The sequence below is a fragment of the Bufo gargarizans genome, chromosome 4 (genome assembly GCF_014858855.1).
Source record: "Bufo gargarizans isolate SCDJY-AF-19 chromosome 4, ASM1485885v1, whole genome shotgun sequence".
NCBI classification, from domain to species: Eukaryota; Metazoa; Chordata; class Amphibia; order Anura; family Bufonidae; genus Bufo; species Bufo gargarizans.
Genome location: NC_058083.1, coordinates 453,179,903 through 453,204,504, shown reverse-complemented (window position 1 = coordinate 453,204,504; position 24,602 = coordinate 453,179,903). Strand labels below are relative to the sequence as shown.

The window sequence follows — 24,602 nt, the reverse complement described above, 5'->3', positions numbered from 1 at the left end:
GGCGAGTTGCACTCATTAAATAAAATACATACTGAAGCACATTCTTTTCATTTTCTAATATGCTGTTATTTTATACTTTTATTGTAGGCTAGCAATAAAACTCATTGTGGGAGAAAATACTATGAGATCTGCCTCCTAATATGTCATCACTTAGTGCTACCGCTGTGCCCCCTGGGTATGCCATCGCTGTCCTCTGTGTGTCATCACCCTGTATGCCCATTGTTTGTTTGGTCACTTCTTTCATTTTCCATCAAACATTAAAATACAAAATGCAGCAACATTTGCAGGAGGATAGTCCTCCCAGGGCAAGCGATGTGCACCCCCTTCTGCATGTTGCTTCATAGTTATTATTATTTTTTGCTATGCTTTTATATGTACTGTATAGTTTTTTGCTCTCTCCATATTTATTATTCTGACTGTATCCACACCCGACCTTCAGATAGTAATACACCCCCCCCCCCCCACTCACAGACAACACCCTCTTCACCCACGCCAGGAGCATCCACTACTCAATACCATTCTACTGGTGCGACATAACCACGTTGGCAGGGTCCATTACCCAATACGCCACTTCCTGTAGTGGAGGCGTAGAGGGGAAGAGGGGTATTGAGTAGTGGGCCCTGCCAACATGGGTGAAGAGTAGGTTATATTGTGACTGGTTGCTATGGGAAACAAAGTTTTTTTCTTTTCTTGTTACAGTTTTGATAAATCTGCTTTACCAAATACTGTTTACATGTGAAACAGCACACTTATTAGAATAGTTCATGCAGGAAGATGAGAGGCAGACTGAGAAGCCGTGTCACTGCGGTTACCATTAGCACTATGTATTCTGCTTCAATGTGCCGCTTATTGGCTGAAGTGGATATACCATGTGACTGCTGTAGCGAATCAGAGAAGAAGTGAGTCGTTTGGAAATATACCGTAGCCTGCCTTTTATATATTAGTAGGATTGTTTTAATCATTTAATTTACGGAGGCAGCCATCTTAACTGAGATGTTGCAACAGCAGTTGCAGAGATTTACTTTACAGCAGGCTCTGGGCATAACTAGCTCCCAAAATGATTCTTTAAAGGGGATTGATCCTGTCCTTTGAGTAAGCTTTGTGGCAATAAAAGAAAATTGCACATTTTTGGCAAGCATCATTTGTGCAAAAAGTTTCCAACTTTTGGGGATTATATACTGGTTATGGCAATTTAAAAAATAAAAAAAAATTGAAAAATTAGGCGTGGCTTAAATGAGGGCGTGTCCTTACACTGCCCAACTGATTTACTATCATTTAACCAGAAATGGGTATAATGTAAATTATAGCGGAGATCTACTCCTCTGTCAATGGGGCCTCCTTTTTGTAATACAATTCTTAATTTTCATTGCAATCCTGCGCTTTGATAATAATCAGATAAGATGACTGCTGACCCTGCCCCAGCGTACACAGCAAAAGCTAAAAAGTAATTTCTACACAACAGGAAATGGGAGCCTATACTGGGTGCTCAATGACCAGGGTGAAAACTGAAAAAAAAAATAATGGTTAAAAAAATTTACATATTGAAAACTGAAAAAAAAAAAACGACATGAAGCAAGTTAATTTTATGACATGCAACTAGTATGAGGGACGGGTACACAAAAATAGTACAACAATAGGTTTATTTTATGCAGTTAACAGATTTACCACTTTTATTTGGATGGAAGCAGGGATGAGCTTCCATATGGAGAGACAGATAGGGGGAGATTGCCTTGATATCCCCTGTGCTGCTGGAGGATGCACTTAATATATGACTAGGTGGATGCCTAGTAGACACATTCTCTAGCAGTCCATGCGCCTAAACAGAAATCTGGCGTAAATTAATATAAATTTGTAACATTCCCTTTCGAAAAAGTGGTGAGGGCGGCATAAAAAATGCCATTTGCGACTGCTTTTAAAAAAGAGTTGTGTTAAAAAGCGCGCAGTTTGCAACTTTTCAACGCCACTTTTCCAGCGCGAAATAAATAATAAATCTCCCCCCGTGTTTGCTGTCAGGCTTGAACATTTCGCCTACAAGACATATACATGTGGGAGAATTTGCAGGAAGAAAATCAAATCTCATTTGAATTCCCTTGGCCGCCTCGGTAATTCTTCACCAGTAGAGGAGTGGGACTATCTTCTGGATGGCTGAGAACTGCCTGAATTGTTGTGTTCTTCGGCTGTGATGTAGGGATAGATCTTGGCCGCTTCCATGAATTCTGTTTTTGATAAGTGAGCTTCAGCAGTAGAACATCTGCTGGGAACCATGCAGGCAGATACTGGGTGAGGTCACGCCGTTTTCCACTGAGTTTCCTCTTTCTGTTTGTCGCTATTGAGTGCATGTGACCCTGTGGCATTTAGGAACAGCCTAGTTCCCTGAGGAACGGCTGAACCGCTCTCTGTTTTTATCTCTCTCCACACAAAGGCTCCATGACGCTGAAAAAGGAAACAAATCTGACATTAGCCAGAGGAACACAGGCAGAAAGAAAGTGCAGCTGTGGACTGAGCTGAAATCCGGGCCAAACATATGGCTCTCCTGGACATCAGCCTGGGGTTTAAGACCTGGTGGTGATAGCATGATGACCTGTCAGTGAAGCCCTCCTACCCATATTACCATGACACCGAGGAGGGACATCTGAAGCTACAAAATGTAGAAGAGCCTTAGGACCAGTTAATAAGATGACCTCTGAGAAACGTAAACAGGGCTGTTAGATACTACTTGAGTTCATGTTATTTTAGTTTCATGTTTTCCTTGGCCTTAAGGCTCCTGTATAATAAAAATATTACTATTTTCAAGATGAATGAAAGTCTACCCTGCGTGTAGTTACTCCAGTGTTTGCTCACTGTCCACATTCCACCATTACAAATAGAAAACTAGGAATGTACTAATGTTGCCAGCGGGACATTTTTTTCTTTGCGGGAAAAGTGTTTCTACATTTCTACAAACCATTACTGTTCTGGCTCGATGCATAATATCATTACGTAAGCGAAGTAAACCAAGAGCACAGTACACGTGTACTCTGAAGAGGCCAATGTTTTGGTGGGAGTTCGTGGAGATTGCACATCCCCTCAACTCTCACCACCCAACATCTACCGTCTACCACTGGGCAAATAATTGGCGCTCTTCTTCATGCTAACCCAATGCCTTAGGCTCTTTTCACACTGTATCTAACGCGTATGTTTAACATATGCGCCAGGAAAGCTCCCTTAACGGAAACCATAGGTCCCTATTGTACCTATAGGGTGTTCTTTTGGCTTCCGTCGAGAGGCTATCCTTCCAAGATATCTAATATCCTGTTAAATGTATGCGCCCAAGATTTCCACTGCACATAAAGGCAGCACCTGAGGACTGCTGCGGGAATATAGGAGGAATGAGTATGAATAGACATACCCATTGGATCTAGGACTTTGGTAGGCATAGTTGGAATTTTGATTGACAGTTTGTCACACAATTTTAATGTATTCCTAACCAAAAAATGTTAACTTCCCATCTGTCGACACTACTAGACTGTAAAAGAGAGGTGTTCACTTCAGTTTAAATAATGGGAGTCTCTGTGTAATTTTAGGAATGTTGGGTGGAACTGGGGAGCTTAAAGGGGTTGCTCACCTTGACAATGGTGTGGTTGAAGACTAGGAGGTGCTCCGGTCCCTACCCATCGTGACACGAGGGAGCAGGGACCCAGCACTGGGAGCAGGTAAGTATGTTTGCCCCTTTGCAGGTCTAGCCCTGAGGAGGGGGGTTTCCAATAAAAACCCCAAAAAGAGTCCTACCCCTTTACATATCTTGCAGTTTGAGAGTATGAAAATAATAGTGAAAAATATAGTGATAACTACAATTGGACATGGCTTGTACTAATTACAGTGCTTACAGCTTCGTTTTATGTGATTTTGAACCCTCTGGTAAAAATCATCTTGGCATAAGTAAAACAGTAAAACAGTCAGCCCCATTACGTTTTACGTGAGCTCATTCATACGCAGCTTTATGTGAAGGCTTCTACTGGTGATATCAACAAGAGACCAATGTATCCTGTAGTAAATCCTACGTCTACACCTTACTCCCACTGTGTATGAAGGGGCCTTAATTTCGGGCCCTGCAGGCTTTACACGATGTACATACTATAAACCTTCCCATTAATAAAGAAAGGAAAGCACATAACTGATTTACTGTAATGGACCGAGGGGCTTAGGATGCTTGGATAAATCGAGAAGAAATCTGTAATTTTTTACCTTCCCTCGAATTGGTTCATTGGGTGTTAATCTTGAATCGTATTGATGCAAAAAGGAAATCTCTTCCTGTAATAGTTTTGGCAGCCGATTCCTCCCCCTGGGAGATGCTATAGGAACTAAGAACAAGTACATGCGTTAATGGAATAGGAAATGCATGTTTTCGGATACATTTAGGAGTCATTGGATATAATTTAGTAGTAAATGAAGAAGCAAAAAGTTTCAAAATAACACAATTGCCCATAAAGACGTTCATATTAACACAGTATGAGAGGTGATGCAAAGAAAATTACAAATTAGTCTCGGATCCTTGAATCATAAAGCAGATAGCCTGGGTGTGTCCTCTCCCAAACCACAAGTGACATCCACTACAGGCGCCCAAATGGATTGTCACTTTACCAAACCTTTTTTATAGTGCAATTCATGAAGAAACAGCTTGTCGTGACTGTACCATGAACACATATTGTCGGTTATTTAGTGATATAAGCCATCAAAAATGACTTCAGATCCCCAGGCCATGGGAAGTGGCCACTGTGGTATATATATATATATATATATATATATATATATGTGTGTGGTATAGAAAACCTTCCAGCTCCAAGATGAGAAGCAGAAAGTTTTGGACACATGGTAGAGATGCCAACTACTCCGTTATGTACCACACATACAGCAACTGTACCTGCTTTACACAGGACCTCTCACCTCTCCTGACATGTCTGTTTTATTTACTACTTGCATTCCCCATCTAATAGCAATTCTGGAGCATCTATTCTTATGACTCTATAGTGTACTATTCCTTTATTATTCCTGCTAGAAGTTATGAATGAATAGCTAGCAGTTTACAATGAAGGTCCAGATCGGCGTTATCAGTTGGGGGCGTGTCCCTGAACAGTCTACACTATCCAATCACTCAAGCCGGTGTCAGACTGTGCAGGGACACAACCCCAACTGGTAACACCCATCTGGACCTTCCATGCAAACTGCTAACAATGAATTCATAATCTCTAACATGACTAATAAAGGAATGGCACATCACAGAGTTCTTAATTTATGGGTAATGCAAGTAGCTGCTAAAACGGGAGAGGTGTTGGCAGGATCTGTAACCCTTATCTCTACTTTCCTAACAGCTCATAAACTCTCATTATGGCCTCATGCACACAACAGTATTTTTTCACGGTCTGCAAAAACGGGGTCCCTAGGTCCATGATACGTGACTGTTTTTTCGTCCGTGGGTCTTCCTTGATTTTTGGAGGATCCACGGACATGAAAAAAAAGTCGTTTTGGTGTCCTGCCTGGCCGTGCGGAGCCAAACGGATCTGTCCTGAATTACAATGCAAGTCAAAGAGGACGGATCCGTTTAACGTTGACACAATATGGTGCAATTGCAAACGGATCCGTCCCCCATTGACTTTTAATGTAAAGTCAGGAGTCCCTTTATACCATCAGATCTGAGTTTTCTCCAGTCCGATGGTATATTTTAACTTGAAGCGTCCCCATCACCATGGGAACGCCTCTATGTTAGAATATAGCGTCGGATATGAGTTACATCGTGAAACTCAAAGCCGACAGTATATTCTAACACAGAGGCGTTCCCATGGTGATGGGGACGCTTCAGGTTAGAATATACTAAAAAACTGTGTACATGACTGCCCCCTGCTGCCTGACCCCCCCCCCCTGTTTTTAACTCATTGGTGGCCAGTGCGGCCGCCCCCCCCCCCTCCGCCCCTGTAGTTAACTCATTGGTGGCCAGTGGGTAAGTGACAGATCATTAGGCAATGCACCCCACAGCGACGCCAGGCAGCAGGGGGCAGTCATGTACACAGTTCTTTTAGTATATTCTAACTAGAAGCGTCCCCATCACTATGGGAACGCCTCTGTGTTAGAATATACTGTCGGATCTGAGTTTTCACAAAGTGAAAACTCAGCTCTGAAAAATCTTTTATGCAGACGGATCTTCGACGGCCACGGATCACGGACATGGATGCCAATCTTGTGTGCATCCGTGTTCTTTCACGGACCCATTGACTTGAATGGGTCCGTGAACCGTTGTCCGTCAAAAAAATAGGACAGGTCATATTTTTTTGACGGACAGGATACACGGATCACGGTCTCGGCTGCAAAACGGTGCATTTTCCGATTTTTCCACTGACCCATTAAAAGTCAATGGGTCCGCGAAAAAAAAACGGCACAACGGCCACGGATGGACACAACGGTCGTGTGCATGAGGCCTATAGCTGATTTTGTACAAGTTTCATAAGAATTGAACTAAAATGGGTTGTCTCACAGTAAATAGCATTTATCATGTAGAGAAAGTTAATACAAGTTACCACTTACTAATGTATTGTGATTGTCCATATTGCTTTCTTCGCTAGCGGGATTTTTTCCCCCATCACATTATACACTGCTCGTTTCAATGATTACGACCACCCTGCAATCCGGCAGTGGTGGCCATGCTTGCACACTGTAGGAAAAAACAGTAGCCTATGTGCGCTCCCGCCGTCTAGGCCACCTTAGAGGCTGGCATTTGTTCTTATAGTGTGCAAGCACGACCATCACTGCTGGACTGCATGGTGGTCGTAACCATGAAAACGAGCAGTGAATAATGTGATGGAAAAATGAATCCAGCCAGCAAAGGAGACAATATGGATAATAACAATATATTAGGAAGTGGCTTGTATTAACATTCTCTACATGATACATGCCACTTGCTGAGCTGAGACAACCCCTTTAAATAAGTTAAATCAGAAAAAGAAAACGACCCCAGAAGTCCCCCAACATATATAGCAAGGGCAGTGCCCGTATAATAACCAAATATAGGGGGACACCCGAAAGAAAATGACTCGGTACAAGCTCCGAGCATGACGGCAGAAAACAGAAGAAAAAAAGAGCTTAGAGTACCATAAGTTAGAAAAATATACGTTTTTATTAAATTCATGATAAAAAACACACATATAGTGAATGCCAAAGACAGGGTAAGGGAGCAGGGGAAAAGAGAACGAGCGCCATCCTGGATGGACACACTGGTCACAACATATAATGGTCTATCAGTGGGGTAACTGCAGATGTGGGAAAAACAACTAGTAAAGTATGGTACAATGACCAACCCATAGGTGCAGACCTTTAAGAATAATTTGTTGTAGAGGGTGAGTGGAGATCAAAACATGGTCTAACCGTCATGGCTATAGTGCATAGTATATGGCGCAAGCAACATAGATAATACTATGTATAAACAGTGTACCAAATGGATCAGCAGTAATGGACCAGGCAAAATAGCTCAACGTTAGCAACACATAGCCATGGCTGGAAACCTATGATCAAGGACTCACCGATATGGGACCAGATGTGAACAAACAAACCAGGATGGCGCTACCCCAACGCGCGTTTCGGCGTGCCTTCGTCACGCCGACGAAGGCACGCCGAAACGCGCGTTGGGGTAGCGCCATCCTGGTTTGTTTGTTCACATCTGGTCCCATATCGGTGAGTCCTTGATCATAGGTTTCCAGCCATGGCTATGTGTTGCTAACGTTGAGCTATTTTGCCTGGTCCATTACTGCTGATCCATTTGGTACACTGTTTATACATAGTATTATCTATGTTGCTTGCGCCATATACTATGCACTATAGCCATGGCGGTTAGACCATGTTTTGATCTCCACTCACCCTCTACAACAAATTATTCTTAAAGGTCTGCACCTATGGGTTGGTCATTGTACCATACTTTACTAGTTGTTTTTCCCACATCTGCAGTTACCCCACTGATAGACCATTATATGTTGTGACCAGTGTGTCCATCCAGGATGGCGCTCGTTCTCTTTTCCCCTGCTCCCTTACCCTGTCTTTGGCATTCACTATATGTGTGTTTTTTATCATGAATTTAATAAAAACGTATATTTTTCTAACTTATGGTACTCTAAGCTCTTTTTTTCTTCTGTTTTCTCCCTTTAAATAAGTGTTTATGAGCTGTCGGGTATTCAGAAACAAGGGCTACAGACTGAGTCGTGAGAACAGCTCTCTTGTGGATTTACTAAAAAGTGAGGCGCAACAATCTGCAGATGCACTGAAAGTGAAAGCTGCAGAGGTAAAACCGTTGACCAATGTTAATAAATTGAAAAAAAGTTTTTTTAGCTCAAAATGAAGTAGCATGTGTCATCTCCCTGAAAACTTTTGCAGTCCAGTTACAGGAGATAAGTGCACTTTCTGTTCCAAAATGATTATTCTATTGACTTACAATAACTTACATTTTCCTGCTGTAGCAAAAACAGTAAAAAAAAATAAATAAAACATGGTGGGAAACCACTCTTCAAGGGGTCCTCCAGGATTCACATATTGATGACCTATTGTCAGGATACGTCATCAGTACAAAGAGGCCGTGATGCTCTGTGAGCGGTAAGGCTTCTTCCTGATGTCACGCTCATCGGTCAGACGGCCTAGGGAAGGGGTGCACATCCTTGTCTGGTTGGGGGCCACATTGTCAGACTGAACCAATTCCGAGGGCCAAAAATAAAACTTAAAGGGGTATTACCAACTGAAATATTGCATTTATCACATAGTGAACATACAGTATATACCATAAATGTCTAGTTACACTTCAAAGACCCCCATCTAATGAGGGAACACCTGAAAGATACATGTGAGCAACCACAAGACAGACATACATGTCTGCTGCCAGATGGTTGGGGGCTGCACAGAATGGTATTGAGGGTCGCATGTGGCCCACGGGCCGTAGGTTGTGCACCCCTGGCTCAGTCCCATTCAAGTGAATAGGGCTGAGCTGCAATATCAAGCACAGCAGATATACAATGTACGGCGCTGTGCTTGGTAAACTGCGTGGAACTCAAAGAGCTAATCGTCAGGGGTGCCAAGAGTCAAGCCCCTGCCGATTTCATATTATAGACCCATCCCGAGGATAGGTCAATACGTAAATAACCGCAGGGCATGAATAGGGACATAGGAAGTGAGCTTGCAGTATCTTTTACGTTTTATTGAAAACTTACAGACCTTTGAGATGCAAGCATGAAATGCAGTTTCATAATTACATATACAATGCATTCAATTAAGGCTACATGCACACAAACGTATTTTGTTTCCGTGTCTGTTCAGTTTTTTTTTTGCGGATAGAATGCGGACCCATTCATTTCAATGGGTCCGCAAAAAATGCGGACTGCACACCATGTGCTGTCCGCATCAGTATGTCCGTTCCGTAGGCCCCCAAAAAAAATAGAACATGTCCTATTCTTGTCCGTTTTAGGCATTGTTAGAATGGATCCGCAAAAAAAAAAACGGATGCTATACGGATGTCATCCATTTTCTTTGCTGATCCGTAATTTGTGGACCACAAAACACATACGGTCGTGTGCATGTAGCCTAAAATCAGGAGGAACTCTGTTTGCCGCCACATCATGCTCTGTTTGGTGCCGTAGGTGGGAGATATTTATAACTACAGCTTCTAAAGGAGAACACCTCAGTACACACAGCATGGGATGGAGCATGTCATGACAGAAAAAAAGCCTTTGAATGTCTCTGTATGTAATTGGTGGGGATAGGGAGGAATAGTCAGGTGCCATCCACCACTATGGCCGCCTTATTATATTTCCGTACAAAATGGAGCTGTAATACGTCCACGTGCATTTTATCTGCAGTATGTGGTTTTCTTAACCCCTTAAGGACCCTGCCATTTTTCACCTTAAAGGGGTTCTGCACTTTCATTTAACTGATGATCTATCCTCTGGATAGATCATCAGCTTCTGATCGGCGGGAGTCCAACACCCAGGACCCCCGCCGATCAGTCGTTTGAGAAGGCAGCGGCGCTCCAGCAGCGCCGCGACCTTCTCACTGTTTACCGCCGGGGCCACCCGCCCACTGACGTCACGACTAGTATCAACTAGCGTGGGCGCGGCTATCCAGAGGATAGATCATCAGTTAAATGAAAGTGCAGAACCCCTTTAAGGACCAGGCCATTTTTTGCAAATCTGACATGTGTCACTTTATGTGGTGATAACTTTAAAACGCTTCTACTTATCCAGGCCATTCTGAGAGTGTTTTCTCGTCACGTATTGTACTTCATGACATGGTAAAATTGATAAAAATAAATAAATTTTTATTTTTAAAAAAATTAGCCAATTTTCCAAATTTCAATTTCTCTACCCAAAAATGACCCAATTTTACAAACTACCAAACTACACCCCTTAAGGTATTCAAAACTGATTTTACAAACTTTGTTAACCCTTTAGGTGTTCCACAATAATTCATGGAAAATAGAGATAACATTTCTAAATTTCACTTTTTTGGCAGATTTTCCATTTGAATCCATTTTTTCCAGTTACAAAGCAAGGGTTAACAGCCAAACAAAAGTCAATATTTATGGCCCTGATTCTGTAGTTTACAGAAACACCCCATATGTGGTTGTAAACTACTGTACGGGCACACAGCATTGCGCAGAAGGAAAGGAATGCCATACGGTTTTTGGAAGGCAGATTTTGCTGGACTGCTTTTTTGACACCAGGTCCCATTTGAAGCCCCCCTGATGCACCCCCAGAGTAGAAACTCCAAAAAAGTGACCTCACTTTGGAAACTACGGGATAAGGTGGCAGTTTTGTTGGTACTATTTTAGGGTACATATGATTTTTGGTTGCTCTATATTACACTTTTTGTGAGGCAAGGTAACAAGAAATAGCTGTTTTGGCACTGTTTTTATTTTTTGTTATTTACAACATTCATCTGACAGGTTAGGTCATGTAATATTTTTATAGAGTAGGTTATTACGGACACGGCGATACCTAATATGTCTACTTTTTTTATTTATGTAAGTTTTACACAATGATCTCATTTTTGAAACAAAAAAAATCATGTTTTAGTGTCACCATATTCTGAGAGCCATACTTTTTTTCAGTTTTTGGGCGATTATCTTAGGTAGGGTATGATTTTTGTGGGATGAGATGACGGTTTGATTGGCACTATTTTGGGGTGCGTATGACTTTTTGATTGCTTGCTATTACGCTTTTTTATTTACAGTATTCACCTGAGGGATTAGGTCATGTGATATTTTTATATAGCAGGTTATTACGGACGCGGCAATACCTAATATGTTTCATTTTTTTTATTTATGTAAGTTTTACACAATGATTTCATTTTTGAAGCAAAAAAAAAATCATGTTTTAGTGTCTCCACAGTCTGAGAGCCATAGTTTTTCAGTTTTTGGGCGATTAGGTCATGTGGTATTTTTATAGAGCTGGTCATTACGGACTTGGCAATACCTTATATGTATACTTTTTTTAAAATTTATTTATTTAAGTTTTACACAATAATACCCTTTTTGAAACAAAAAAAATATATATCATGTTTTAGTGTCTCCATATTCTGAGAGCCATCGTTTTTTCAGTTTTTGGGCGATTATCTTAGGTGGGGTACCATTTCTGCGGGATGAGATGATGGTTTGATTGACACTATTTTGGGGTGCATATGACTTTTTGATCGCTTGCTATTACACTTTTTGTGATGTAAGGTGACAAATAAATGGCTTTTTTTACACCGTTTTTATTTAATGTTTTTACGGTGTTCATCTGAGGGGTTAGGTCATGTGATATTTTTATAGAGCAGGTTCTTATGGACACAGCGATACCTAATATGTATACTTTATTTATTTACTTAGATTTTACACAATAACAGCATTTTTTAAACAAAAAAAAAGATGTTTTATTGTCTCTATATTCTGAGCCATAGTTTTTTTTTATTTTTTAGGTGATTGTCTTAGGTAGGGGCTCATTTTTTGCGGGATGAGGTGATGGTTAGATTGGTACTATTTTGGCGGGCATACGCCTTTTTGATCGCTTGGTGTTGTACGTTTAGTGATTAGGTCATGTGATATGTTTATAGAGCTGGTCGATACAGACGTGGCGATACCTAATATGTCTACTTTTCTTTTTTTTCCCTATATAAAAAAAAATATATGTACTTTATTTGGGGAAAATTATGTTTTTTAGTTTTTTGTTTTTTTACTTGAAACTTTATTTTTTTGGGGGAAAACTTTATTTTTTCAACTTTTTTTTTTCACTTTATTTTTTGTCCCACTCCTGCACCCGCCAGATCCCCCATGAAGTACATGTACGTCATGGGTCCTTAAGGAATTAAAAGCCAAAGTGCATTAGTATGAAGCTCACAGTAGCGACACGACCTTCTCATAGCTTAGCCTAGCCAGGAATGGGCAACCTGCGGCACTCCAGCTGCTGTGAAACTACAACTCCCAGCATGCATACTTGCTCTGCTCTTCCTTGAACTCTCATAAAAATAAATGGAGCATGCTGGGAATTGTAATTTCACAACAGATGGAGTGCCTAAGCCATGTGATGTCACGTTCATTGGTCAAATGGCCTAGGCGCAGCCCAGTTCCACAGAAGTAGGTAGGTCCAAGCTGTGATACCAAGCATAGCCGTTATACAGTTACAGACCCCCACCGATCAGACACTGATGATCTATCCAGAGGGCAGGTCATCAGCCTAAAGCCTTGTTCACACAGTCAGTGTTCGGTCAGTGATTTTCATCAGTTACTTTGAGCCAAAACCAGGTGCGGCTCTAAACATAGAACAGGAGCAGATCTTTCCCTTAGGCCTCTTTCACACGGGCATTGCAGGAAGAGGTGCGGGTGCGTTGCGGGAACATGCACGATTTTTCCGCGCGCGTGCAAAACATTGTAGTGCGTTTTGCACTCGCGTGAGAAAAATCGCGCATGTTTGGTACCCAAACCCGAACTTCTTCACAGAAGTTCGGGCTTGGGATCGGTGTTCTGTAGATTGTATTATTTTCACATGATCCATCACCATGGTAAAAGATCATGTGATGGGTCATGTGATGACCGGAGTGACATCACCACAGGTCCTGTTCCTGCAATCAGCAAAGAAGGAGAAAGAAGAGAAGCCGGGCTGCGCGATCAAGTGGGCTAAGGTGAGTTAAATTTTATTTTTATTTTTTTTACCCCTCCAGCGCTATTTTACTATGCATTCTATATTCAGAATGCTATTATTTTCCCTTATAACCATGTTATAAGGGAAAATAATAATGATCGGGTCTCCATCCCGATCGTCTCCTAGCAACCGTGCGTGAAAATCGCACTGCATCCGCACTTGCATCCGCGCGGAATACTCGCCCGTGTGAAAGGGGCCTTATACTTTATGTCTGTGGAGGCTCCAATCCTGGTTTTGGCCCAAAATCACTGATGGAAATCACTGACCAAACACGGACGTGTGAATGAGGCATAAAAGTCTCGGAAAAACCCCTAGGAAAGAGATTGTCCAGGATTCGCAAAACATGGCTGCTTTCTCCTAAAAACAGCATCACCCCTGTCCACAGGTTGGGTCTGGTTTTGCAACTCAACCCCATTCACTTCAGTGGAGCTGAGCTGCATTTGCAGAAACAATGGGCAGATGTGGGCGCTGTTCCAGAAAGAAATCAACCGGGCCGTTCCAATTATGTAAAACCCCTTTAATTTTCAGTCACTAGAAGAGGTTGAATCCATGTGTCTGAATCGTAATGAGTGATAGTAATAGAGCACCTTCGCATTCGGTCAAAGAACAGCGATAAAAAACAGGTTAAAGGCACACGGCATATAAAATCCAATCTATAAAAAATACACAGAATTGTGATACGAGAGAAATAAAATCTCTCCATTTTGAAAGTACGTTTTTTTGCCCAATAAAAAGACACCCACGTATCAGATGTCAAATGAGATTAAGTTTGGAAAGCAGATTTTTTTATCCCTTCTGCTTGGTTCCTGCTGTTTTAACCCTTTAAGGGCTGCTGAGAACTGCCTGGATTCATAAATTAGAGGTGAGCCTTCCTCTTAGGCACCTAAAAGGTTAATGTGGGAAGCGGGGATTTTTACCCGACAGCTGCTCATATCAGGAGACTGAGAACAAGCCATGGAAGGAATCGTAGAGATACTTGGTTTTCGAGCAAGGTTTTTTAGTCACCAGGTGCATTTTATATATAGAACTCTCAAATCTATTATATATATATATATCTATTAGCAGAAGGACCCGGGTATATTTCATTTAATGTTTTTGTGTGTCGTTAAAAGATAGACAGTATCCACTATAACAGTGACATCTACAGTGCCGCAGCCCACCCCTTTAACTGTGACCTCCACAGAATCCTGCTTCCTTAACAGAGACCTCCAAAGCGCCCTCCCCTTTAACAGTGACCTCCACAGCGGCCGCCCCTTTATTAGTGACCTCCACAGTACCCTATCTCCTTAAGGGTCTATTCACACGTCCGTTTTTTCTTTCCTGATCTGTTACGTTTTTTGCTGAACAGATCTGGACCAGATCTGGACCCATTCATTTTCAATGGGTCCTGAAAAAAAATCTGACATTGTGCTGTCTGTTTTTTTTCAGGACCCATTGAAAATGAATGGGTCCAGATCTGGTCCAGATCTGTTCAGCAAAAAACGGAACAGATCAGGAAACAAACAACGGACGTGTGAATGGACCCTAACAGTGATTTCCACAACACCCCCATCCCCTTAACAGTGGCCTCCACAGCAATATGAAAAATGGCTGGGTTGTTATGGAAACCTGGTGTAAAACTGTGTGTATGTGAAGACTAAGGGCCTGCGAGCTTCTATTGGCTGATAGGGGTCATGTGACCAGGCTTCTATTGGCTAATACATTTTTGGGGGAATATCTCAGGAACAGTACGTGCTAGAGAGCTGAGACCCAGTCTAAAACCTTACCGGTCACCTGATGTACCTGTGTGCAAAATTCTGTGATTGTAAATGCGACGATGAGGATTCCTTTAGCGGACATACACACACACACATATATAAAATATATATATATTGCATATACAATACATAGACCATCCTCCATTCTGAGGTCTGCGCGGCCACGTAACATGGGCGGGGGCTTTTGTGTAATGTGCGGCTGATATGTTTCCGATGCTTCTGGTAAAATACAACTAAAGCGATTATCGATCCGTTCCAAATCATTATAATAAAGGGATCATTCATACATATAAATGAGTTATCGCACAAACATGGCAGAATATCATTACACTCCTTAGGTATCTATTATAGGAAATGGAACTATCTGACTGACGCATATGGGTGACGGGACCTAATACCAGTCACTGCCCATAGAGGTTCTCACCGACCATTTTTTTGGTCAACCATTCATAGCACTAAAAAAAGAAGGTAAATTAGCTCTCCTCCAGAAGGGAGAAAAATGTCTCTCTAAGGGCTCATGCCCACGGCTGTTGTTTTGGTCCGCATCCGAGCCGCAGTTTTGGCGCCTTGGACGTGCACCCATTCCCTTCAATGGGGCTGCAAAAGATGCAGACTGCACTCAAAAAAAATATAACATGTCCTATTCTAGTCCGCGCTTTGCGGACAAGATCAGGCAGTTATATTAAAGGCTGCCCGTGCATAATTGTGGAACGATGCAGACCCAAAACCAGCTCCTGGATCGGAATCCTTTTGTAACAGCATGTAATTAAAAATGTAGTACAGCTAGTGAGCTATTCAATAAAATGTATCCGTGTAGCGCCACCTGCTGTTTTTTTTTTCTTATTTTATCTGTCCACTTCGCTGAGGTGGACGCACATGTTCACTTCTATCCTTCAAATGCCTACTGAGCTGTGATTGGAAGACAGCTGCAGCGGAAAGGACATCCCATGAGCTGCAGCGAAAAGGAAACACCCCTGAGCTGCCATTTTTATATAAATCTAGTAGAGCATATGGAACAATGAATGGGGGGATCTCTGGATCCATGTGAGGTACAGGGCTGGTTCTAGCTTTGTTAGAAAGGTATTGTCATGTATTATATGATGTCTGATTTCCATTTTTTACATTGATCATGGGATAATACCTTTTAATCAATGGATCCACTGAGGGATATGTTCAAAAACTAAGGCAGATTTACTAATCCTGTAGGTGGCGTAAGCTTAGCCCGGCTGTCTAGACCTGCCCCAGATTTATCACAGGGGCTCAGACAGGTTAATAAAGCTGGCACGACTAGTCACTTTTGTATACAGCTATATGAATTATTGGTTGGCTTACAGAGACTGAATTTTACACCAAAATTGCACCAATTTGCACCACTTTTTAGCCAGATTCTAGGTGCAATTTGGGTATTTAAATGTATCGGAGATGCAGCTTACCTATTCCATGTACACGGGATTTGTGTGGGTTGCAGCCATGTCGCGTTTGAGGACTAGAATAAGTCATGCGGCTGAAGTCACTTCTTTGTGTAGTCATCAGATCATAAGCAGGTTTGAGAATTTTGACATTTTCTTCATGGCTCGGCCACCACTCCGCCTTCAGTAAGATAAGTAGAGAAAGTAAATGGAGAACTATGGCTGCTGTAACTTATACTACCTGCCGTGGTGCAGCGACCGATGCAGTGCGGTGACCCCTTCACTATTTTCCCCTACACGGTGACATCTTGATCACCGGGCTGTGCACGGAACTGCAACTGGGCAGGAAAAAAAAGGTGAAGGGGCTGCAGTGGTGGACGTCTAGTGACATAATATCTTTAGTATTGTAACACAGGGGGTGTGGACGCACTGTGCCACTGAATGGATTTGACTTGAGGCTACTTCTGGGGACATTGTCCAGGTGGTCTCTTGTTATTCACCCTTTCACCAGGGATCTAGACTTTGCTGCGGTGGCCTCCAGAGTGCTACCTCTAGGAGTGTACAGAGGCTGCTGACCCAGGCAGGCCAGGAGACACTGATGTGTGACATCAAGGTGACAGGCAGGAGTGTGGTCAGAGTGCAAGCTGAGTTAAAGACAGGCAGAATTTGTGCAATACGGTAAAAGAGGCAATAGGTCAGGGCAGGTGGCAGAGGTCAGGCACGGAAGGTCAGAAGATACAATTGTAGCACACCTTTGCAAGGAACTAGACAAACTATGAACCTTACTGCCCAGCACCTTCTAATAGGAAAGGTGCCATATATACCCCAGGGAATGCTGTCAAAGGCTGGGGAATGTTTAGCTCATACACAGTCTGGTTTTTTGAGGGCCGGGGAGAGATTGTGTGCTCTATGGGACCACGCTCAAACAGGAGCAGGAAGAAGGGAAAGCCACGAGCAGCACAGACCACAACACAGGCGGGAGGGTGAGTACCCTGGCGGCCATGACTACTGGCAGAGGAGAGATGCCGGTGGACATGAACTGTCCGCATTACAGGTTGCTGGCCTTTCTTCTTTCTCTGTAGATCTCAAGATTCAACTGATCTTCTTCTAATATGGTGAATGGTAACCTGGTAAAGTGGTCATGGAAGGACCTCTCCGATAGGATAGCCAGGGTTCTGTTTGATATCATTGGAATTACGCCCATATAAGCTTTGATAAAAACACCATGAAAGGCCATGAAATGTGATTATCTGCCTCAGTTTCCTCTGTGTTTGGAGGAGAAAAGCCAAAATCATTATTGATGTTTATTTTGCTACAGGAACTAAATGTGAGAATGTAACAAAGCGGCAACAAAACTCTGCTCAAAGGGGACCTGTCGCCTCTCCGGGTGTGACTGTGCAAATACGTGTTCCCCAAGACCTAAAGGGAATGACCTATAGTTTAACTCAAGTTTTTATGTTTAACATTTATTTATTTATTTATTTTTTTACATTTTCCCTATCAATATTTACAGTGCATCTAAACCTTCAAATAAACCTCTATTAAAACCTGTTCTAAATGTAATGAAAATACATTTTTTAAGATACTTTATTTAATATTGATTTCTATTTTAGTTTTTCTAGTGAAATAGATACCCGAAGTTTAGATGTCTATCGCGCTTTGGAATCTGTACATCGCTAACATGCGTTCACTTTGAGAGGTGCACCTATCCTAACCATGTGCCACCAATGTTTGAGATGGACCAACTCCTTAAAGGGGTTACCCAAGACCTATAATGCCCCCCATACGCCCGGGCACCTCACAGAGATTGTACTTACCTTGCTCCCTGAGATTGCACAGCCGCCACTGCATCTCCCCGTCGCACGGATGAAAACGCGACGGGAACGAGCCTCCCTAGCGTCACCCGCCATGCTAGGGAGGGACTCGTCCCCGTTGCTCCCTGCTATTGGCTGCCCCCGGATGTTTTGATCCGCGCAACGGGGCGATGCAGTGGATCTGAAGCCACGTGGGTGAGGTAAGTACAACCTCTGTGAGGGGCCTGGGCATATGGGGGGCATTATAGGTCATGGATAACCCCTTTAATGGATGAGATTGTGGTCATTGGCAGTAACGTTCTCAGCAGTAAGTGGCACTTACCTGCTTGTGTTTGGTGTTTGAGGTTAACATGTACGTCACAGGCTCATTAAGAAACCTGGAGTTGTCTCGGATGAACCTGGCATGGTAAGGGTGGGGCATGTTGTTTCGATTTGGCGACCTTGGATGCGGTGGAGGATGATCAGGCTTCTTGAACAGAACAGGTGGGAAGATTTTACTTTGGTCCAAACCAACGTCATATAAATGTTCATTAAATATTCTGTAAGTATTTGGCCTGGTGACAAGAACAATGGAGAGGGGTCAGTAACGAGGCATAGACGCAGCATTCATCACGCAATGAAAAAATTGATTCATCTCGAAATTCCCTGTTTTTGTTTTACTCCAGAAACCCGTGCACTCCAGCGCTACTCATCCTGGGCTTCCTTGTTCATGCAGTGCATGCAGAACTTCATCATCATTTGTTAAAAGTACGTGGAAAATAGGTGACGTGACTGTAGGTGCCATAATGACTGCCCTGAGTGACTGTCACTCCTCACACTAGTGGTCCCCAACTGGTGGCCTGAGACATGCAGCTTGGGACCCCTGCTGTGTGGCTCGCCATAGGAGCCCTGACCGTACGGACTGGCGATTTACAACCACTGAACAGTCACGATTTGGATGTAATATCAGGTTTTACACCAAAATATTCATATTCATAATTTCTTCTTTCTATAACGTCTGGCTTTCTTTTTGCGCTGAACGTGGCCGGCGAGGAACCACGTTAATATAGTAACTAGTGCTGGGCGTGGGAACACTCTGTGTGGCAATGTCAGTGGGGGCACTATGCTACTGATTATGGGGCACATTTAGGGGAGAGTTTTTGCTTTGTTTATGGGGGCTGTGACTCTATATGGTAGCACTGTAGCTGTTTATGGGGGCACTCTGTCATTATGAGGGTGCTGTGACTCTACATGGGGGCACTGTGACTCCATTTATAGGGTCACTGATTATGAACTCTGGCTGTTATTATGGGGGGACTGCAGCTCTTTATATGGGGCTCTCTGGCACTCTTTATGGGGTCTGTGACTCTCTGTGGGGACACTCTGGCTATTGTTATGGAGGCACTGTGGTTGTCATTTTGGGGGCACTGCCTATCATTATGGGAACTCTCTGGCTGTCATTATGGGGGTCCTGTGCTTCTTTATGAGGCTCTCTGGCTCTGTTTATGGGGGCTGTGACTCTATGGGGGCACTCTGGAATTATCAGGTAAGCTGCAGCTCTTTATATGGGGGCTCTCTGGCTCTGTGACTCTCTATGGGGGCACTCTGGCTATTGTTATGGAGGCACTCTGGCTGTCATTATTGGGGGGGGGGGGGGCTGCTCCTCTTTATATGGGGGCTCTCTGGCTCTGTGACTTTCTATGGAGGCACTCTGGCTGTCATTATGGGGACACTTTGGCTATTGTTATGGAGGCACTCTGGCTGTCATTATTGGGGGGGGGGGCTGCTCCTCTTTATATGGTGGCTCTCTGGCTCTGTTTATGGGGGCTGTAACTCTCTATGGGGGCACTCTGGCAGGTTTAATGGGGGCTTGACTGGAATCTTGGGGCACAGTCATTTCTGAATGTGGTGGGGTGCTATGTTCCAGCTGGGGGCCACCGCTTGCTTTGCGCCCCTGGAGCCCGTACACTCGGGGGTTCACATCAGATGACTTCTCCCTGACAACGGAAAGTTACTTTTTATGTCACTCAAAAGCCCAAATCAGCGGAGTCTCCATAGTAACCGGCTGTGATGGCGGCACACGGGACTTACGAGACGCGATCTTGTACCGTCTTCTTCCTCGCCATGTATATCTCCATAGTCTGGTACATGGCGCCGCAGCTGCACGGTCCGCACTCCCGGGAAATCACAGCCTACCGCGGGTACAGGATCGCGTTCTTGTCGCCTAGCAACCACAACACGCGCATGCGCAAACTCCTCTCCTTGTCTCAGGGGACTGAGAGCAAGTGAATTGTGCTGTGTTGTGCCTCAGAAAGTGAACTGGGTGATATACAGTATGTGTGTATATATATATATATATATATATATGTGTATATATATATATATATATATATATACAGTGTTTTATATTACTGGGCGTCGATGGTATAGCTGGTGATATACAGTATGTGTATATATATATATATATATATACATACTGTGATTTATATTACTAGGTGTCACTGGTTTACTGCTATAGCCGGTGATATACAGTGTGTGTATACATATATATATATACAGTGATTTATATTACTGGGCGTCACTGGTATAGCTGGTGATATACAGTATGTGTGTGTATATATATATATATATATATATATATATACATACTGTGATTTATATTACTGGGCGTCACTGGTTTACTGCTATAGCCGGTGATATACAGTATGTGTATATATATATACAGTGATTTATATTACTTAGCGTCACTGGTATAGCCGGTGATATACAGTATGTGTATATATATATACAGTGATTTATATTACTTGGCGTCACTGGTATAGCTGGTGATATACAGTATGTGTATATATATACTGTGATTTATATTACTGGGCGTCACTGGTGTACTGGTATAGCCGGTGATATTCAATATGTGTGTATATACATATATATATATATATATACATATATATACTGTGATTTATATTACTGGGCGTCACTGGTATAGCTGGTGATATACAGTATGTGTATATATATATATATATATATATATATATATACAGTGATTTATATTACTGGGCGTCACTGGTTTACTGCCATAGCCGGTGATATACAATATGTGTACAGTACAGACCAAAAGTTTGGACACACCTTCTCATTCAAAGAGTTTTCTTTATTTTCATGACTATAAAAATGGTAGATTCACACTGAAGGCATCAAAACTATGAATTAACACATGTGGAATTATATACATAACAAAAAAGTGTGAAACAACTGAAAATATGTCATATTCTAGGTTCTTCAAAGTAGCCACCTTTTGCTTTGATTACTGCTTTGCACACTCTTGGCATTCTCTTGATGAGCTTCAAGAGGTAGTCGCCTGAAATGGTTTTCACTTTACAGGTGTGCCTTGTCAGGTTTAATAAGTGGGATTTCTTGCCTTATAAATGGGGTTGGGACCATCAGTCGCGTTGTGGAGAGGTCAGGTGGATACACAACTGATAGTCCTACTGAATAGACTGTTAGAACTTGTATTATGGCAAGAAAAAAGCAGCTAAGTAATGAAAAACGAGTGGCCATCATTACTTTAAGAAATGAAGGTCAGTCAGTCCGAAAAATTGGGAAAACTTTGAAAGTGTCCCCAAGTGCAGTCACAAAAACCATCAAGCGCTACAAAAAAACTGGCTCACATGCGGACCGCCCCAGGAAAGGAAGACCAAGAGTCACCTCTGCTGCGGAGGATAGGTTCATCCGAGTCACCAGCCTCAGAAATCGCAGGTTAACAGCAGCTCAGATTAGAGACCAGGTCAATGCCACACAGAGTTCTAGCAGCAGACACATCTCTAGAACAACTGTTAAGAGGAGACTGTGTGAATCAGGCCTTCATGGTAGAATATCTGCTAGGAAACCACTGCTAAGGACAGGCAACAAGCAGAAGAGACTTGTTTGGGCTAAAGAACACAAGGAATGGACATTAGACCAGTGGAAATCTGTGCTTTGGTCTGATGAGTCCAAATTTGAGATCTTTGGTTACAACCACCGTGTCTTTGTGCGACACAGAAAAGGTGTACGGATGGACTCTACATGCCTGGTTACCACCGTGAAGCATGGAGGAGGAGGTGTGATGGTGTGGGGGTGCTTTGCTGGTGACACTGTTGGGGATTTATTCAAAATTGAAGGCATACTGAACCAGCATGGCTACCACAGCATCTTGCAGCGGCATGCTATTCCATACGGTATGATTTAGTTGGACCATCATTTATTTATCAACAGGACAATGACCCCAAACACACCTCCAGGCTGTGTAAGGGCTATTTGACCATGAAGGAGAGTGATGGGGTGCTGCGCCAGATGACCTGGCCTCCACAGTCACCGGACCTGAACCCAATCGAGATGGTTTGGGGTGAGCATCATACTTACCTGCTGCGCTGTCTGTGACTGGCCGGGCGCTCCTCCTACTGGTAAGTGACAGATCATTAAGCAATGAGCCGCACAGACCTGTCACTTACCAGTAGGAGGAGCTCCCGGCCGGTCACAGACAGCGCAGCAGGTACGTATGATGCTTCTAATATTGCTAAGTAACCATGGCAACAGGACTGCAGTAGCGTCCTGATTTCCATGGTTACCGATCGGAGCCCCAGCGATTAAACTGGGACTCCGATCTGAACTCTCCGCTGCCACCAATGATCGGGGGGGGGGGGGGGGGAGGCCGCACACTGGCCACCAATGATAATACAATAGAGGGAGGGGGCTCGGGGGGCCGCACACTGGCCACCAATGATAATACAAAAGAGGGAGAGAGGAGGGGCCGGGGGGGGGGGGGGGCCGAACACTGGCCACCAATGATATTCAAACTGGGGAGGGAGGGGGGTCTGCACACAGTCATGTACACAGTTCGTAGTATATTCTAACTTGAAGCGTCCCCATCACCATGGGAACGCCTCTGTGTTAGAATATACTGTCGGATATGAGTTTTCACAATGTAACTCAAATCCGATGGTATATTCTAACATAGAGGCGTTCCCATGGTGATGGGGGCGCTTCAAGTTAAAATATACCATCGGATTGGAGAAAACTCCGATCCGATGGTATAATAGGCACTCCTGACTTTACATTGAAAGTCAATGGGGGACGGATCCGTTTGCAATTGCACCATATTGTGTCAACGTCAAACGGATCCGTCCCCATTGACTTGCATTGTAAGTCAGGACGGATCCGTTTGGCTCCGCACGGTCAGGCGGACACCAAAACGACTTTTTCCTTCATGTCCGTGGATCCTCCAAAAATCAAGGAAGACCCACGGAAGGAAAAACGGACACGGATCACGGAACTACGGAACCCGTTTTTGCGGACCGCAAAAAAAAACTGTCGTGTGCATGAGGCCTATACCAGTACACCAGTGACACCCAGTAATATAAATCACAGTACATATATATATATATATACAGTACAGACCAAAAGTTTGGACACACCTTCTCATTCAAAGAGTTTTCTTTATTTTCATGACTATGAAAATTGTAGAATCACACAAAAGGCATCAAAACTATGAATTAACACATGTGGAATTATATACATAAATACATACACAAAAAAGTGTGAAACAACTGAAAATATGTCATATTCTAGGTTCTTCAAAGTAGCCACCTTTTGCTTTGACTACTGCTTTGCACACTCTTGGCATTCTCTTGATGATCTTCAAGAGGTAGTCATCTGAAATAGTTTTCACTTCACAGGTGTGCCCTGTCAGGTTTAATAAGTGGGATTTCTTGCCTTATAAATGGGGTTGGGACCATCAGTTGCGTTGTGGAGAAGTCAGGTGGATACACAGCTGATAGTCCTACTGAATAGACTGTTAGAATTTGTATTATGGCAAGAAAAAAGCAGCTAAGTAAAGAAAAACGAGTGGCCATCATTACTTTAAGAAATGAAGGTCAGTCAGTCCGAAAAATTGGGAAAACTTTGAAAGTGTCCCCAAGTGCAGTCACAAAAACCATCAAGCGCTACAAAGAAACTGGCTCACATGCGGACCGCCCCAGGAAAGGAAGACCAAGAGTCACCTCTGGTGCGGAGGATAAGTTCATCCGAGTCACCAGCCTCAGAAATCGCAGGTTAACAGCAGCTCAGATTAGAGACCAGGTCAATGCCACAGAGAGTTCTAGCAGCAGACACATCTCTAGAACAACTGTGTGAATCAGGCCTTCATGGTAGAATATCTGCTAGGAAACCACTGCTTAGGACAGGCAACAAGCAGAAGAGACTTGTTTGGGCTAAAGAACACAAGGAATGGACATTAGACCAGTGGAAATCTGTGCTTTGGTCTGATGAGTCCAAATTTGAGATCTTTGGTTCCAACCACCGTGTCTTTGTGCGACGCAGAAAAGGTGAACGGATGGACTCTACATGCCTGGTTCCCACCGTGAAGCATGGAGGAGGAGGTGTGATGGTGTGGGGGTGCTTTGCTTGTGACACTGTTGGGGATTTATTCAA

The 24,602-nt window shown here is 43.2% G+C and overlaps 1 protein-coding gene across 1 annotated transcript; it reads right to left on the bottom strand.

Moving 5' to 3' along the window:
• Positions 1-1,655: 1,655 nt before the first annotated feature.
• On the bottom strand, positions 1,656-20,351 carry C4H2orf73 (chromosome 4 C2orf73 homolog). The gene is given in 7 exon segments (XM_044291826.1): positions 1,656-2,244; positions 2,246-2,325; positions 2,328-2,433; positions 4,225-4,340; positions 16,369-16,525; positions 18,481-18,712; positions 20,229-20,351. Coding segments are annotated over 7 exon segments (864 nt in total). The 5' UTR covers positions 20,288-20,351; the 3' UTR covers positions 1,656-2,130.
• Between the last annotated feature and the right edge of the window lie 4,251 nt (positions 20,352-24,602).